This window comes from Thamnophis sirtalis, unplaced genomic scaffold, assembly GCF_051295495.1.
Source record: "Thamnophis sirtalis isolate CommonGarterSnake01/CBP01778 unplaced genomic scaffold, rThaSir2_p1.2 scaffold_13, whole genome shotgun sequence".
Taxonomy (NCBI): Eukaryota; Metazoa; Chordata; class Lepidosauria; order Squamata; family Natricidae; genus Thamnophis; species Thamnophis sirtalis.
In genome coordinates this window covers 44,656,851-44,671,904 of record NW_028261393.1, presented here as the reverse complement: position 1 = coordinate 44,671,904, position 15,054 = coordinate 44,656,851, and the positions used below count along the sequence as shown (strand labels likewise).

Sequence of the window (15,054 nt, the reverse complement as noted above, 5' to 3'; positions counted from 1 at the left end):
ACTTTGCGATTATAAAGCATGGCTGTCCTGGGCTTTAATAATACATTTAAAACAACAACAACAACCAAGGGGAGAAGGGAAACAGATACTAAGGAAGTTGGAAATGCAATGTTCACATTTCTGCTAACCTCCCCAAGTTGTGTTACTGTATCTCAAAGAAGCAAAGGCCCCATTTCCACCTCTTTAAGCTCCTACCTAAGGAAATCAGCTGGGAAAACAAAACAATTTGGCCTCTATTTTATGTTGCATAATATACTTCAGAGGTTTTGGTTTGGAGGGAAATGTCATTATGCGTGTTCTGACTTTTCCTCTCATTCACATCCAGCAAAGTCCCAGCAAACAGTCTTTCATGGGTGAATTTACAGCCACGGACCTTATCAGGCTTGGAGAGCTGCCAGGCCGATATCTTCCAAACTCAATGCTGTACAAGAAAATACTTGGCAAGGAGTCTCTGAGAGTCACGAATGAATCTTCGCACTAATAAAGCGAACTACTTGTCTCCTGCAAACTCCACTCCCCTTTCACTCCTCTTTATTCCCTAGGGGAGGGGCCACTCAGCCTCTACTTGAGCCTTTACTTGTTCCTTAACTGTTCCCTTCTCCTGGCAGCTCTGTGCATGCGCCCATCGGGAACAGGCTCCAGCTGTTCTTCTGTCCACTGATCTCTGATTCCGAAGGCAGCTGATGCAGACCCTTCTCCAGACTCCAGGATTGGCCCATGTTCCTCCCCAACCTCCTCACTATCTGAGTCTGCCACCAGCTCTGCTGGCGAGCCACAACAATGAGCTGCAAATCGTACATATTGAATACACATGTATTAAATACGTCTGGATGATTTGCAATGCCAGCCAGATTGGGGTCTATGTAGGTACAAGAGTTTCTTTGGAGACCATTCAAAGTTACAGCGGCACTGAGAACAGTGACTTTGATTTGATTTTATTTTATTTTATTAAACTTGTATGCCGCCCTATTCCCCGAGGGGACTCAGGCCGGCTAACAAACCAAATAGGGAAAGGGGGAGTACAAAAAACAACGAAGACAAAACAAGTACAAAGAAACAAATTAAAAACTTCTCAACAGCCACAACCATTTGAGTGGGGCTGGGAACTCATCAGCCCCAGGCCTGCTGGAACAGCCAGGTTTTAACGGCTTTGTGGAAAGCCTGAAGGGTGGTGAGGGTCCGAATCTGCACGGGGAGATCGTTCCAGAGGGCCGGAGCAGCCACAGAGAAGGCCCTCCCCTGGGGGGTCGACAGTCGACACTGGCTAGTTGATGGAATCCAGAGGAGGCCTAATCTGTGGGATCTAATTGGTCGTAGGGAGGTAATTGGCAGAAGGCGGTCTCTCAAGTACCCAGGCCCAACTTACAACCATTTTCCACACAACCGTGTCAGCATCCCCTAGTCACATCCCCAGAAAGGACAGTCAAGAGATCAGCTAAAAAGAAGTGATCAAACCATTCGATTTCCTGCTAGTAATGGCAGCAGGAGACTATCGACCAACATCTTCAGCAACTAGCAAAGGAAACAGTAAGTTTGACTCTATGCAGCTCTGCAAGCTTCATTTATTATAGAGATAGTCCCCGGGTGGTTGGTTTCTTTGTAGAAATCTGTAGAGATTCTCAGTCATTCAGGTCCTGGCTATCCCAAAGGTGCTAGTTCAGCAGGCAATTGGTGTTTCTTGTTTTTTTTCTTTTGAAGACATTTCGCTTCTCATCCAAGAAGCTTCTTCAGCTCTGACAGGGTAGTGGGGGAATGGAAGGTTTTATATTCCTTGCAGACAGCTGATTTTTTTCTTTGTTGAAACAAAGAGAATAAAAGAGTTGGAAGGGACCTTGGAGGTCTTCTAGCCCAACCCACTACTCAAGCAGGAGAACCTATACAACTTTGGACAAATGGCTGTCCAATCTCTTCTTAAAACCTCCGGAGATGGAGCACCTACACATTTTGCAAGCAAGTCTTTTCACTGATTAATTGTTCTCGCTGATTGGAAATTTCTCCTTAACTCTAAATTGGATCTCTTTCATAACTGCTATCTGTTATTTCTTGTTCAGTCCTTAGGACAGGGCTGAATCCTTCCACAGAATATCAGAGCTGGAAGGGACCTTGGAGGTCTTCTAGCCCAGCAGGGAACTAGCCTTAAGCAGGAAACTCTATACCATTCCAGACAAAGCACTGTCCAGTCTCTTCTTATTCCAGTGATCCACAACCTTTGGAATAAATCATTCCATTGATTCATTGTTCTGTCAGGAAATTCCTTCTTAGTTCTAGGTTGCTTCTCTCCTTGATTAATTTCTATCCATTGTTTCTTGTCCTGCCTTCAGGGGCTTTGGAGAATAGATTGACCCCTTCTTCATGGCAGCCTCTCAAATATTGGAAGATTGCTATCATGTCACCTGTGTAATCCTTCTTTCTATTAAACTAGACATACCCAGTTCCAGCAACCGTTCTTCGTATGTTTTATCCTCCAGTCCCCTAATCATCTTTGTTGCTCTTCTCTGCACTCTTTCTAGAGTCTCCACATCTTTTTTGTACTGTGGGAACCAGAACAGCATGCAATAAGTTGAAGTTGCGGGAGCTGACAATTTCCTGACAGTTAGAACAATTAATCATTGTGGAATGACTTGCTTCCAGAAGTTGTGGATGTTCGATCACTGGAAGCTTTCAAGAAGAGACTGGACCGCCATCTGTCAGAAATGGTGTAAGATTTCCTGCTTGGGTGGGCGGGGGACTGGGGAGAGGCAGGTTGGACTAGATGACCTACACGGTCCCTTCCAACTCTGTTAATCTGAATCGGAATCAATATTGCAAGTGTGGCCTTATACTTGGTAGAACATGTGCCCTACCCTATTCTGGGATATCCTTTACAGGATAATGACATTACCTTGTCCTTATACGAGTGCATATTAGTGGCAATTAATAATGTTAGTATTAATCCTGATGGCATGAATGACAACGCCAGCGACAGTGCGGTTATTTATGATGCCTTTACAAGTGCAGCACATTGCAGATCAATAGCTAAAGTCAAGTTCTTGAGATGATGTGAAGCAAAAGCTGTAAATTGTCTTCCATGATGTCCTGAAGAAGTGACTAGCTCACGTTAGTGAGTTTGCAGTCTAGCTGCCTGGTAAAGCTAGCATCAGAACTGTTCACCAGAAGGTTTGAGGCAGCCCATGATACAGGGCTTGCCCCTAAAATGCTAATTGTCACCGTTTAAAAAGAGAGAAGCAAATGAGATATCATTAACTCCTGCCTAGACTCCTCTCAACCTCAGCGTGAGCTACAAGGTCAAAGTCATCTGGAGAGAGGAATTGTTTGAAAAGATCTGCCAAATTGTTCTTTTGGCTCGTAAATACACACGGTGAGGGGAAAAACGGGGGAATAGATGATGCTGTTACCATGAGTGGAATCTCAAATTTACTCCAATGGCATTTCAGATTTTCAGCATGTCACCAAAGAGACAGGATGGCAGATTCTAAGTTTCAAAGATGCTTGAGGGATCCATAAAAAAATAATAACACAGGAGGATTAAAATGTCCTGGGGACGTGGCCAAAGTGATTGGATTCTGACTTTGCAGCCAGCTGGAGTTCTTCATTCTTGGCTGGATTTTCACACACAATGCCACCATGTCTTAAATGATGGTTTAGAAACCAGAATAGATTAAGCCAAATCCTAAGAGATTATGGTGCCGTATTTCTCCGAAAATAAGTCAGGGTCTTATTTTCTTTTGACCCCCAAAATAAGTTCTTGGCTTTATTTTCGGGGAGGTCTTATTATTTTTGAGGTGCAGGAGACGGCGAGCGTGGTCACCTCATCGCTGCTGCTGTGCTGCAATATTTTCAGGGAGGGGTTATTTTTTGGGGGGTGGGATTATTTTAGCACACATGCTCAGAATCCCGATTGGGTTTATTATCTGGGGAGGTCTTATTTTCGAGGAAACAGGGTAGTCTTCAATTTATGACCATTTGTTTAGTGACCCTTTGAAGTTACTGAAAAAAAGTGACTGATGGCCATTTTTTATTCTTATGGCCGTTGCAACATCACAATGGTCACATGGTCAGAATTTGAAATCTGGGCCCTGGCTCATATTTATGACGGTTGCAGTGTCCCAGGGTCACATGATCACTTTTCGTGACCTTCAATGGGGAAGCCCGATTCACTTAACAACCATGTTACTAGCTTAACAATTGCACTGATTCACTTATCAACAGTGGCAAGAAAAATTGTAAATGGGGCAAAACTCACTTAAGTACCGTCTTGCTTAGCAACTGAAGTTTTAGCTTAAAGACTTGGAGAAAAAAATTGGGAAAACTCACTTAGCTTAACAAATGTTTCACTTAGCAACATAAAAGTTGGCCTCCATTGTGGTTGTAAGTTGAGGACAAGCAAAATCCATGGGGAGACCAGATTCACTTATCAGTCATGTTATTAACTTAAGAATGACAGTGATTCTCTTGGCAAGAAAGGTCATAAAATGGGGCAAAACTCACTTAACTACCGTCTTGCTTAGCAACTGAAATTTTGGCTTAAAGACTTGGAGAAACAATTTGGAATTTTGACACTATATATGTTGACAGCAGCAAGATTATTGTATGTGCCAAAATGGAAGGACATTTCGATTCCTACCATGGACAAATGGCTGCAGAAGCTGATGGAGTTGGGTGAAATGGCGAAAACTGACCACTTTGATTGAAGAAAAGAACATAAGTGTTTTTGTTTCCACATGGAAACCACTTCTGAACTTTGTGCTTGAAGTGGAAAAGAATGAAACTTTGATTTTGGGTTTTATCAATTAGATCAGGGGTGTCAAACTCAAGAACCGGGGGCCGGATCCCGCTTGCAGGGTGTTTAGATCTGGCCTGCGGGATTGCCCTGGAAACAGCAAAGCACTGGCCTGCGGTGCCTCTGCCAGCAAAAATGGAGCTGTGGCTTGATGCTACATACTATCATATATGGTGGACCTGCCAAAAGGTTAAGGCATTCTGGATAAAAATATGGTGGATTATGCAAAATATCTTTAAAAGAAGGATAAAGTTTACTCCTCAGTTATTTTTACTAGGTATAAGTATTGACTTTACAGTGGTAGAGACTAACTTGATTCTGCACCTAATAACGGCAGCAAGACTGTTGGTGGCGCAATACTGGAAGAAGGAAGACTTGCCTACAATTCAAGAATGGACATTGAAAGTCACAAACTTAGCCGAGATGGCTAAAATATCAGCATAACTTAAAGATCACTCAAATGAGAGATATAAACAAGACTGGAAAAAATGGATTGACTATATACAAAATAAATACGGGACCAAGAAATTCCAGTTAGCCTATGCTTAAGATCAGAAATGATTTAAACTGTTTAAAGTTAGTTCAGCAAGAAGAAGCTAAGGTCAATGTAGAATGTCATTAATTTCTTTATTTCTTTTTTCTCAATAGATTTTAGACTGTGTTTGTTAAAAATCCATACCGTGTATGGGTTCTGGGAAGTCGGGGGGGGGGGAAGGAGGAGGGGGGTTGGGGGGGTGGAGGGAGGGAGGGGCATACAAAAAAATTGTACTTTGATGTTTTAATGATTGACGAATGATGAAATATTTGTGTTTTTTAAAAGAAATAAAACCTTTGAATGGCAATAATGGAGCTGTGGTAGAGGGTTGCAGGAGGCCGTCTCAGCCAAAAACGGAGTTTGCAAGTGCTGCGGGCGGCTCTCCCGAGCTCTGCTTTCACTGGCAGAAGGTTGCAGGAAGCCATCGCAGCTGAAAATGGAGCTCAGGAGTCCGTTTTTGCTGGCAGAGCACATGAGCCGCCACAGGAACCTCCGACACAAGTAATAATGAGCTGGCCCTGCCCAAGCTGGCAACACCCCTCCTGCCCCCCCTAAAGTCAAACACAACCCTGATGCGACCCTCAATGAAATTGAGTTTGACACCCTGGATTAGATGGATAGATGCTTATAGAAATGGCTAGTTTATATTATTATGAAAAAAAAAAAACCAAAAATTGGGGTGTTTGATGTTAATGCTTTATTCTACTGCAACAGAGGGAGTGGGAAGACAACACTTCTTTTTCGTTTTCCCAACCACTGGTGGGTTCCTAACAGTTTGGACCGGTTCAGCCTAACTGGTAATGGTTTGGTGGCTTGGGTCACTGGAACTGGCAGCGACCCAGGCCTGCCATGCCCCTGAACCGGTTCTCCTATGGTGGGGGCATCTTGATTTTCAGCTCTGCATATGTGCAGAACAATTTTCACTCCACACATTGTTTTTTTTCATTTTTTTAACGTTTTGCACATGTGCAGACCTGTTTACGAGCAAATATGCATGAGTGCGGGGTTGTGTGTCTGGCACGCTCATGCACAAAAATTTTGTGCGCACCAAACCAGCATCAATGCCGGGAGTAATCCACCCCTGTTCCTAACCCTTCCTCACTTCTCTCCCTCACTTCCCCCCCACTGCTTTCCTATTTATACTTGTATTTTGTATCTCATTTTATCTTATAACTCAATAAGATGTTTGCTGGAAGAAGTTTTGGCTCAACGGTGGTTGCAAGTTGAATATTCCTGTACTTCATGGCTTAGTCCCATATCTGAACTGAGTTATTGCCTCAGTCCTACCTTTCTCCCTTCCACTCTTGTTCCCTCAAGCAGATGAACTCACTTGGAGTCATGTTTTGTCAACAAACCCCTTCCAAAGGTGCTTTTTCCAAAGGCAACTGGGCTTTTGTGTTTTCTTGAAGACATTTCACTTCTCATCCAGAGGTGGGTTCCTACCAGTTCGCACCTATTCAGTAGAACCGGTTCGTCAAATCTACTGAACCGGTTAGAAGAGGTTCCACCAGTGGACCCGGAAAGCAGGCCACACCTACAGAAGAGGTTCCAAAAATTTTTGAAACCCACCACTGGTCCTTGGATATGATTATTCTACACTATCATGCTCATATTTATAAAACTCAGTGCCTCTGTGAAAGGGAAGGATGACTACTGCGTTTGTGGTGCAATCAGAACATTGCGTGTGTTGAAGTTGTTTTAATGCAAACCAAAGATGCCTTTTAAAAAACAAGTTTACATCATATTCTTATGCATGCCAGTGCTGTGTCTGAGGTAATTTAAGGTGGTTCTGACAAGTGTCATCGGCATCTTCATATCTAGTCACATGGGTGGCAAGCCACTCCCATCCGGTCACTGGGTGGCAAGCCACTCCCACAAAGGAGGCCACACCCACAGGTTCGAACAATTTTTGAAACCCACCACTGTTCTCATCCAAGAAGCTTCTTCAGGTCTTCAGTGAAACGTCTTCAAGGAAAAATAAAGCCCACTTGCCTTTTGAAAAAGCACATTTAGGAAGACTGTGACCTGGATGATTGAGAATCTCCATTGACCAAGTCTTCCAAACTATTTTTTTCCTAGGCAACATAACAGGTAGGTAGATTCAGTAACAGCATTAACAGTACGAACTAAGGGTTTCTTGGTGCTCTCTGAGCTTGTTGTTTTCTTGCAGATATTTCATTACCCAAACTAGATAACATCATCAGTGCTAGCCAGATGTTACCTAGTTATGGTAATGAAAGGTCCGCAAGAAAACAAGCAAGCTGAGAGAGCACCAAGGATCCCTCATTTCAACCCTGTGCCACACATATTCTCCTTTATTGGTACAGTATGAACTAATCAAATTCTGCCAGAGAATTCATGGCTGGCAGAGACATGGTAACAAGGTCAGCCAATGAATAGGCATAGCAACTAAGTCAGCCAATGAGGGGCTGTTTAGAAACTGAAACAGTATTTGCTGGAGACAGCAAGGCGCCTGGGCGTGGCTTAGGCTTAGCTTAACTTTCCTGTATAGAGGGAGGTTCTCTTTGTCTGTATTAAGCTCTGAACTCTGAACTGGAACTGCTTCTCTCCTCTGCCTGTGTTTTTTTTTGCCTGTAACTCTCTACCATGTTGGAGAATCCACTATTGGTATCGTACATTTACTCATGTGTTATTATGTACTGTATATAAAGAAGTTAATGAATACTGCTGAATCAGTTATCTCTGTGTGCTTTCTGTATGTGATTTTTGCAACAAACTCTGACAAATCTGTATATCCTAAAATTGCATATTGGCCAATAAAAGAATTCAATGCTCCCTGAGCATATGTCCCCAAATGTTCTAATTTAATTCACTGACTTAAAAAACAAACAAACAACCGAGAACATTATTCTTTTTGCAAACCATTTACATCTTGTGAGCTTTAAGCCCATGAATAATTTCTGCATTTTTCTTCCCAGGAGTAACAACGTACGGTATAAAAAGACTAAAAGGAGAAAACTCGTATCACTTTTTAATAATTTTTTTGATCCCTTTTTCCAAGCAGACGGACAAACAGACAGACACACAAACAAGCGAAAGAATAAAAGGAGGGCCGACAAAGAATGCAAACCGTAACTTCTGAATTCGTATTCAGACAATTAGTTTTAAGAGCTGCTCTCTGCGCAGCTGGCACATGTCGTGCTGTAAAATGTCTACATTTCCTGACGTATTGTGCAAAATCTTTCCTAAGCCAGAACATTTTCTAAAGATCTTTTTAGTTGACACATACCAACACACACAGACACAACAACACCTCTTCTGAAGAAAAGCTCCAGCAAAGAAGAGCGCAAAAGAGCCTTTGAAGGGCAGCCTTTTCACATTCACAAGCAAAAAGGCGCTTTTGTGAGAATTTCAAGTCTTTGGAAACAGCTCTGTAAGGAGGGAGAAGATCTCTTCAAAAGAACCTGACTGGTTATGCTCTTTTTGATAAAAGCTGAAGCCCGTATTTTTACTGACAGAAAGCCGGCATTATTCAGCACGGGCCAAAGAGAAAACAAAGACCGCACTATGTAAAGGTTTCACATCTGACAAAATATGCCAATTTTATAAGAATGTAATGAAGAGTTATTGCATGTCAAGGTGTGAAAGCTTATGAGTGCCTCACTGAGAATAGGGAAGAAATGTACCGTAATCACTGTGTCTACAACCTAGGAGCTCTTATTTGAAAGAACAAATGGTGAAATCATCTAGAAAGAAATTGGACCGAGTTCTCTTTGATAACAATGCATTTTTCTTCTTTTCTGAAGGCGGAAAGTTTCCATTGTGAGCTCCAATCTTCCGTATGTGTTCCTAACCACAGTATTTTAAGTTAGTTTGCCCAACAGATAAGTTTGCTTTTGAGAGGAGAGTTTAAAATTATTTGTTACATGTGTAGCTGTGGTGCAGTGGTGGGTTCCGGGTGGTACGGCCCGGTACGGACGTACCGGTAGTAGCCGGGAGCAGTGGCCACTGTACCAGTATGGTGGCTCATTTGGCCCACCTGCCTGCCTGCATGCCATAGCTGTTTATATCACAACCAGCCAATTGCGTATGTACACACTGTGTGATGCCTGCCTGACCTCTGCTGAGCTGCTGGGTGTCATAGGGCGGTGGCGTACGCATGTGTACACAGCATGCATGCTTGACTAGGATGCCCAACTCCGTGCACAGTATACTGGTTGCGATGGGATCTGGAACCCACCACTACTGTGGTGGAATGTAGTCTGGATTCCCAGGAAGCAGGGTGGGTTGCACTCCAGAGTGCAAAGCGACAGTGAGGTTTAGACAGTTTGGTTGAAAAGAAAAGATTTAAAACAGCTCCTCCCTAGCAGTTCACAGAATATATCTATAGTGATCCAATTACCCTGTTTTCCCAAAAATAAGACCTATCCTGAAAATAAGCCCTGGCATGTTTTTTATTCATGTGCCCAAGATAAACCGAAGAACACGGTGGACTCGGTGGCTAAGATGCTGAGCTTGTTGATCAGAAAGGTCGGCAGTTTGGTGGTTTGAATCACTAGCACTGCATAATGGAGTGAACTCCCGTTACTTGTCCCAGCTTCTGCCAACCTAGCAGTTCAAAAGCACATAAAAATGCAAGTAGATAAAAAGGAGCCACCTTTGGTGTGAAGTTAACAGCATTCCGTGTACCTTCGGCATTTAGTCATGCCAACCACATGACCACAGAGACGGCTTCAGACAGCACTGGCTCTTCAGCTTTGAAACAGAGATGAGCACCTCCCCCTAGAGTCGGGAATGACTAGCACGCATGTGTGAGGGGAACCGTTACCTTAAGATAAGCCCTAGCTCCAAAATAAGCCCTACTTAAAAGCCTACCGCCCATTCCATCTGGTTACTCGTGGTGCTGCAAACATGAGGTGAGGCAGGACGGTGGCGGGGCTGCCCCATGTCCATGCCCTGACACTTCCCTCACAGTGGCAGCACCAACAGCCATGTGTAGCAGCAGCCCATGTGATCACTGGCCCACTTCCACTTGCTTGCAGGGAGGTTGAGTGGTGTGTTGGTGTCATGGCCGTGAGGCAAGGCAGGTGTCAGGGTGTGGATGACCTGGCTGGGCAGCCCTGAGGTAAGCCAGTGTAGGATATGTAGGGCAGCTCCACCCTATACTTTGCGGGGGCAGCATAGGTGCACTGTGTGACCTTCTCTCCTGCCATGAGCAAAGAGAAAAAGTGGGCCTCCCGTAGATGAAAAAAATAACACCCCCTGAAAATAAGCTCTAGTGTTTATCTTAAGGCCCCCCAAAAATAAGACCAGGCCTTACTTTTGGGGAAACACAGGTAGTTGCTTTACTTTGGCAAGGTTTCTGTCTGTAGGTGAAGAACCAGTGAGAAGTAATACCATGTGTCTTTCTTGGTTCTTGGGGTCTTGACAATACCCCATCTTCCCAACCTATGGATTACTGAAGTTGGAGGCAACACGTATCAATCACACAAATAAATATAACAGAGTGACAGAATAACAATGATGGAAGGGACCTTGGAGGTCTTCTAGTCCAACCCCTTGCTGAAATAGGAAACCCGTTTAGACAAATGGTTGTCCATTCTCTTCTCACTGTTGAGTGACTAATCTGGCCTCCTCGTTAGCTGCACACCTAGAAACCTAATGCTGCTAGCCACCTCCACGGGCACCAACTTGGTTGGGTGGAAGAAATTTAAAACAGCTTCCCCCTAATGATTCCCAGATCTACATAGGTGCAAATAGTTGCCTTAGTTTGGCAAGATTTCTGGTTGTAGATGGGGAACCATAAGGGACTACTCAGAGATATCTCTATGTGTCTTTCTTGGATCTTGGTGGGGGGGGGGGGACTGACAATACCCCATATTTCCACCAGGGGTGAAATTCAGCAGGTTCTGACAGGTTCTGGAGAACCGGTAGCAGAAATTTTGGGTAGTTCAGAGAACCAGCAAATGCTACCTCTGGCTGGCCCCAGAGTGCAATATCCTTCCCCCAGGAGTGGGGATGGAATGGGGATTTTGCAGTATCCTTCTCCTGGAGTGGGGAGGGCATGGGGATTTTGCAGTATCCTTTCCCTGGAGTGGGGATGGAATGGGGATTTTGCTATATCCTTCCCCAGGAGTGGGGATGGAATGGGGATTTTGCAGTATCCTTCCCCTGAATTGGGAGGGAATGGAGATTTTGCAGTATCCTTTCCCTGGAGTGGGGATGGAATGGGGATTTTGCAGTATCCTTCCCCTGAATTGGGGAGGGAATGGAGATTTTGCAGTATCCTTCCCCTGAATTGGGGATGGAATGGGGATTTTGCAGTATCCTTCCCCTGGAGTGGGGAGAGAATGGGGATTTTGCAGTATCCTTCCCCTGAATTGGGGAGGGAATGGAGATTTTGCAGTATCCTTCCCCTGGAGTGGGGATGGAATGGGGATTTTGCAGTATCCTTTCCCTGGAGTGGGGATGGAATGGGGATTTTGCAGTATCCTTCCCCCTGGAGTAGGATGGGAATGGATATTTGGAAATATCTTTCCCCCAGGACTGGGGAAGGAGTGGAGATTTTGCAGTATCCTTCCCCTGCTACTCCCACCAAGCCACGCCCAGAGAACCAGTAGTAAAAAAAAATGAATTTCACCACTGATTTCCAATTATGAGCTAGAGAAGTTGGAGGCAATCCTTATCAGTCCCAGGAATGCTAAATATGAAAATATACGAAACAGCAACAACATGCAAAGTATTGCAGAAGAGCATTTAAAAAAAACACACACATTTGCCCAAAGGCACATAAAACGTCAAGAAAATCAATTTAAAAAACCCACACACAGTTCAACAGAACATGTACCGGTCGATACATGTACAAATGGTTTAAATAAAAATGTTCTCACCCTGGAAAGATTTGATTTTCTGCCCCCTGTAGAGCTAGTAGGAAAATTGCAATGGCTGCCTCTTTTGTGCTCTTTGTGTCCTGGTGGGACAAGTGCTGAGGAACCCTTGGAGTCAAATAAAGTTTTATGGTGCCTTTTATCAATACCACTGGGTGAAGAATGTAACCTATTCTTCAAAGAATTCCAGCCAGAGATCCTGGCTGCTATCTGTATGATCTATTAGATCAGTGTTTCTCAACTTTGTCAACTTGAAGGTGTCTGGACTTCAACTTCTAGAATTCCCCAGCCAGCATTCGCTGGCTGGGGAATTCTGGGAGTTGAAGTCCAGACACCTTCAAGTTGACAAGGTTGAGAAATACTGTATTAGATGTTCTCCATCTTGATGTAATCGGGAGAGTTGCTAAATTTCATGCCTCTCTGAGCATCATTTGCCACTTACTGGGCCGTCAAATAGAATCTTTGTCTTGTCTTTGTGTTCTGAACAGAATAACAGAGTTGGAAGGGACGTAAGAGGTCTTCTAGACTAACCCCCTGCCTAGGCAGGAAACCCTACACCAAATCAGACAAATGGTTATCCAACATCTTCTTAAAAACATCAAGTGTTGGAGCAGCCACAGCTTCTGGAGGCAAGTTGTTCAACAGATTAATTGTTCTCACTGTCAGGAAATTTCTCCTTAGTTCTAAGTTGGTTCTCTCCTTGATTAGTTTCCACCCATTGCTTCTTAAGATTTAAGATTTAGTTTATTTGTATGACGCCCTTCTCCGGGAGGGACTCAAGCCCGCGAACAACTCAAAAGGGGAAAAGGGGATACAAACACAATACACATAATTAAAATACACAAGAGTCATACAGCCATACAAGTCGAGAGGGGAGGGGAACTCATCAACCCCAGGCCTGCCGGCACAGCCAGGTTTTGACGGCTTTCCGGAAGGCTTGGAGAGAGGTGAGGGTCCGAATCTCCGCGGGGAGTTCATTCCAAAGGGCCGGAGCTGCTACAGAGAAGGCCCTCCCCCGGGTGGTAGCCAGATGGCATTGGCTGGTAGCCGGAACCCGGAGGAGGCCGACCCTGTGCGATCTAACGGGTCTATGTGAGGTAATTGGCAGCAGGCGGTCTCTCAAGTACCCAGGTCCAATACCATGAAGGGCTTTATAAGTTACGACTAGCACTTTGAAGCGTATCCGGAGACCGATCGGTAACCAGTGCAGCTCGCGGAGGATAGGTGTAACGTGGGTGTACCGAGGTGCACCCACAATCGCTCGTGCGGCTGCATTCTGGACGAGTTGTAGTCTCCGAATACTCTTCAAAGGCTGCCCCATGTAGAGCGCATTGCAGTAGTCCAGTCCCAGGATAATGTCCTGCCTTCAGGTGCTTTGGAGAATAACTCAGATTGGATTCTGTAACATTATCCTGGGACACATATATTTGCCTTCCTGTAGGAATATTTTATGGAATTGTACCTTTTCCCCCCTGTCCAGTGAACTCAACCTTCCCTCCCCTTTTGGGGTAAAGCTGCAAAGATCGGAGCAGAGCCAAGATCTAAGGGAAAGGATCCACTTACCAACGCACAGAGAAGATCAACCGCTTCTAGAATCAGCTCTTGATGGCCAATCCGAGTGACTCCCAATTCTTCCAGCTCCTGATGAGTGATGTGCAACAACTGCTCCCCACTGATCTTTTCTCTCTCAAAGTTTTTAATGTATTGCTGCAGGCAGTCGTCAAGACCTAGAAAATGACAATAGCAGCTATTAGAAGAACAGTTCTCAGTTGGTTCACCGCAACTCAGTTGGAGCTAGAAAACATTCACACTTCAAACTAGAAGGTTTTCATCTGGATAAGTGCAAACAGTGGATTTAAAAAAAAAAAAAAAAACCAGCCAAGATGATTATTTTTATTTACTTGCAGGTTTTTATTTTTTATTTATTTTTTAAAAAGGTTTTTTTAATTTTTTTTACAATGCGTGAACGGTGTGGCACCTGGCATTCTAATACAAATAAAATTAACAAAATTAATCATAGTTATTACATTCAGCCCAGGGGTGGCATTCACTTACCTTCCCTACCAGTTTGCAAATGTAAGCATGCATGTACTAGCTTCGCTCGCGTGGGCCCCATCCGCGCATGCTCTCGATCTTCAGCACATGCGCTTTGGCTAAAACAAGTACCTAAATAGGATGCCATACAGCAGTGATGGCTAACCTTTTCTGGACTGAGTGGCCAAAGCATGCACACAAAAATACATGCACACATTCACGCCCAAAACCTTAAACTGCAATGCGCATGTGCCCCTGCACATGCGCCCCACCCCAGTGCATATGCATGCCCCCTCTTGCACATCTTATTTTTGGAAAGCACGGTGGCTCATTACTTAAGACACTGGGCTTGTCGGTTGGCAATCTGACAGTCCAGGTTTGGGACCTGAGCTCCATGCAACGGGGTGAGCACCTGTCCTTCCCTCAGCTCCTGCCAACCTAGCCATTCAAAAGCAAGAAGAGACCTGAAGAGACCTGAAGACCAGCTGGCCGGCGGGAGGTGAGCCCGCATGCGCAGCAGAGCTGAAGTGGGGCCAACTGCTTGTGTGCCATCAGAGAGGGCTCTGCGTGCATAGAGGCCAGTTGGGTGGGCGGAGCCACCCGCAATTTCCGCTACGGGTTCAGCGGAACCGGTCTGAACCGGATGAATACCACCTCTGATTCTGCCAACTTATATATTTCTAATAATAATACATATTTATATTGTTGCAATCTGTCATTATTCAATTATTCCAGTTTTTCTCTTGTTATTGTTCTTATTTTATTATATAACAGCGTATGCATTAATATTCCTACTTGCAGGTTTTTAGAATTGCACTCAACTGAAATAAAGAATTGAAAGGAAGAATTGTAGAATA

General features: G+C 44.3%; 1 protein-coding gene across 1 annotated transcript in view; it reads right to left on the bottom strand.

The window, feature by feature from the left end:
- Positions 1-14,279, bottom strand: part of LOC106548733 (connector enhancer of kinase suppressor of ras 2) — a 217,428-nt gene extending 203,149 nt beyond the window's left edge. Inside the window, exons 1-2 of the mRNA XM_087727105.1 lie at positions 14,228-14,279; positions 13,727-13,890 (exon numbers count right to left, since the gene is read on the bottom strand). Of these exons, the coding sequence (XP_087583231.1) occupies positions 13,727-13,890; positions 14,228-14,279 (216 nt within the window). The remainder of the gene's footprint in view (positions 1-13,726; positions 13,891-14,227) is intronic.
- Between the last annotated feature and the right edge of the window lie 775 nt (positions 14,280-15,054).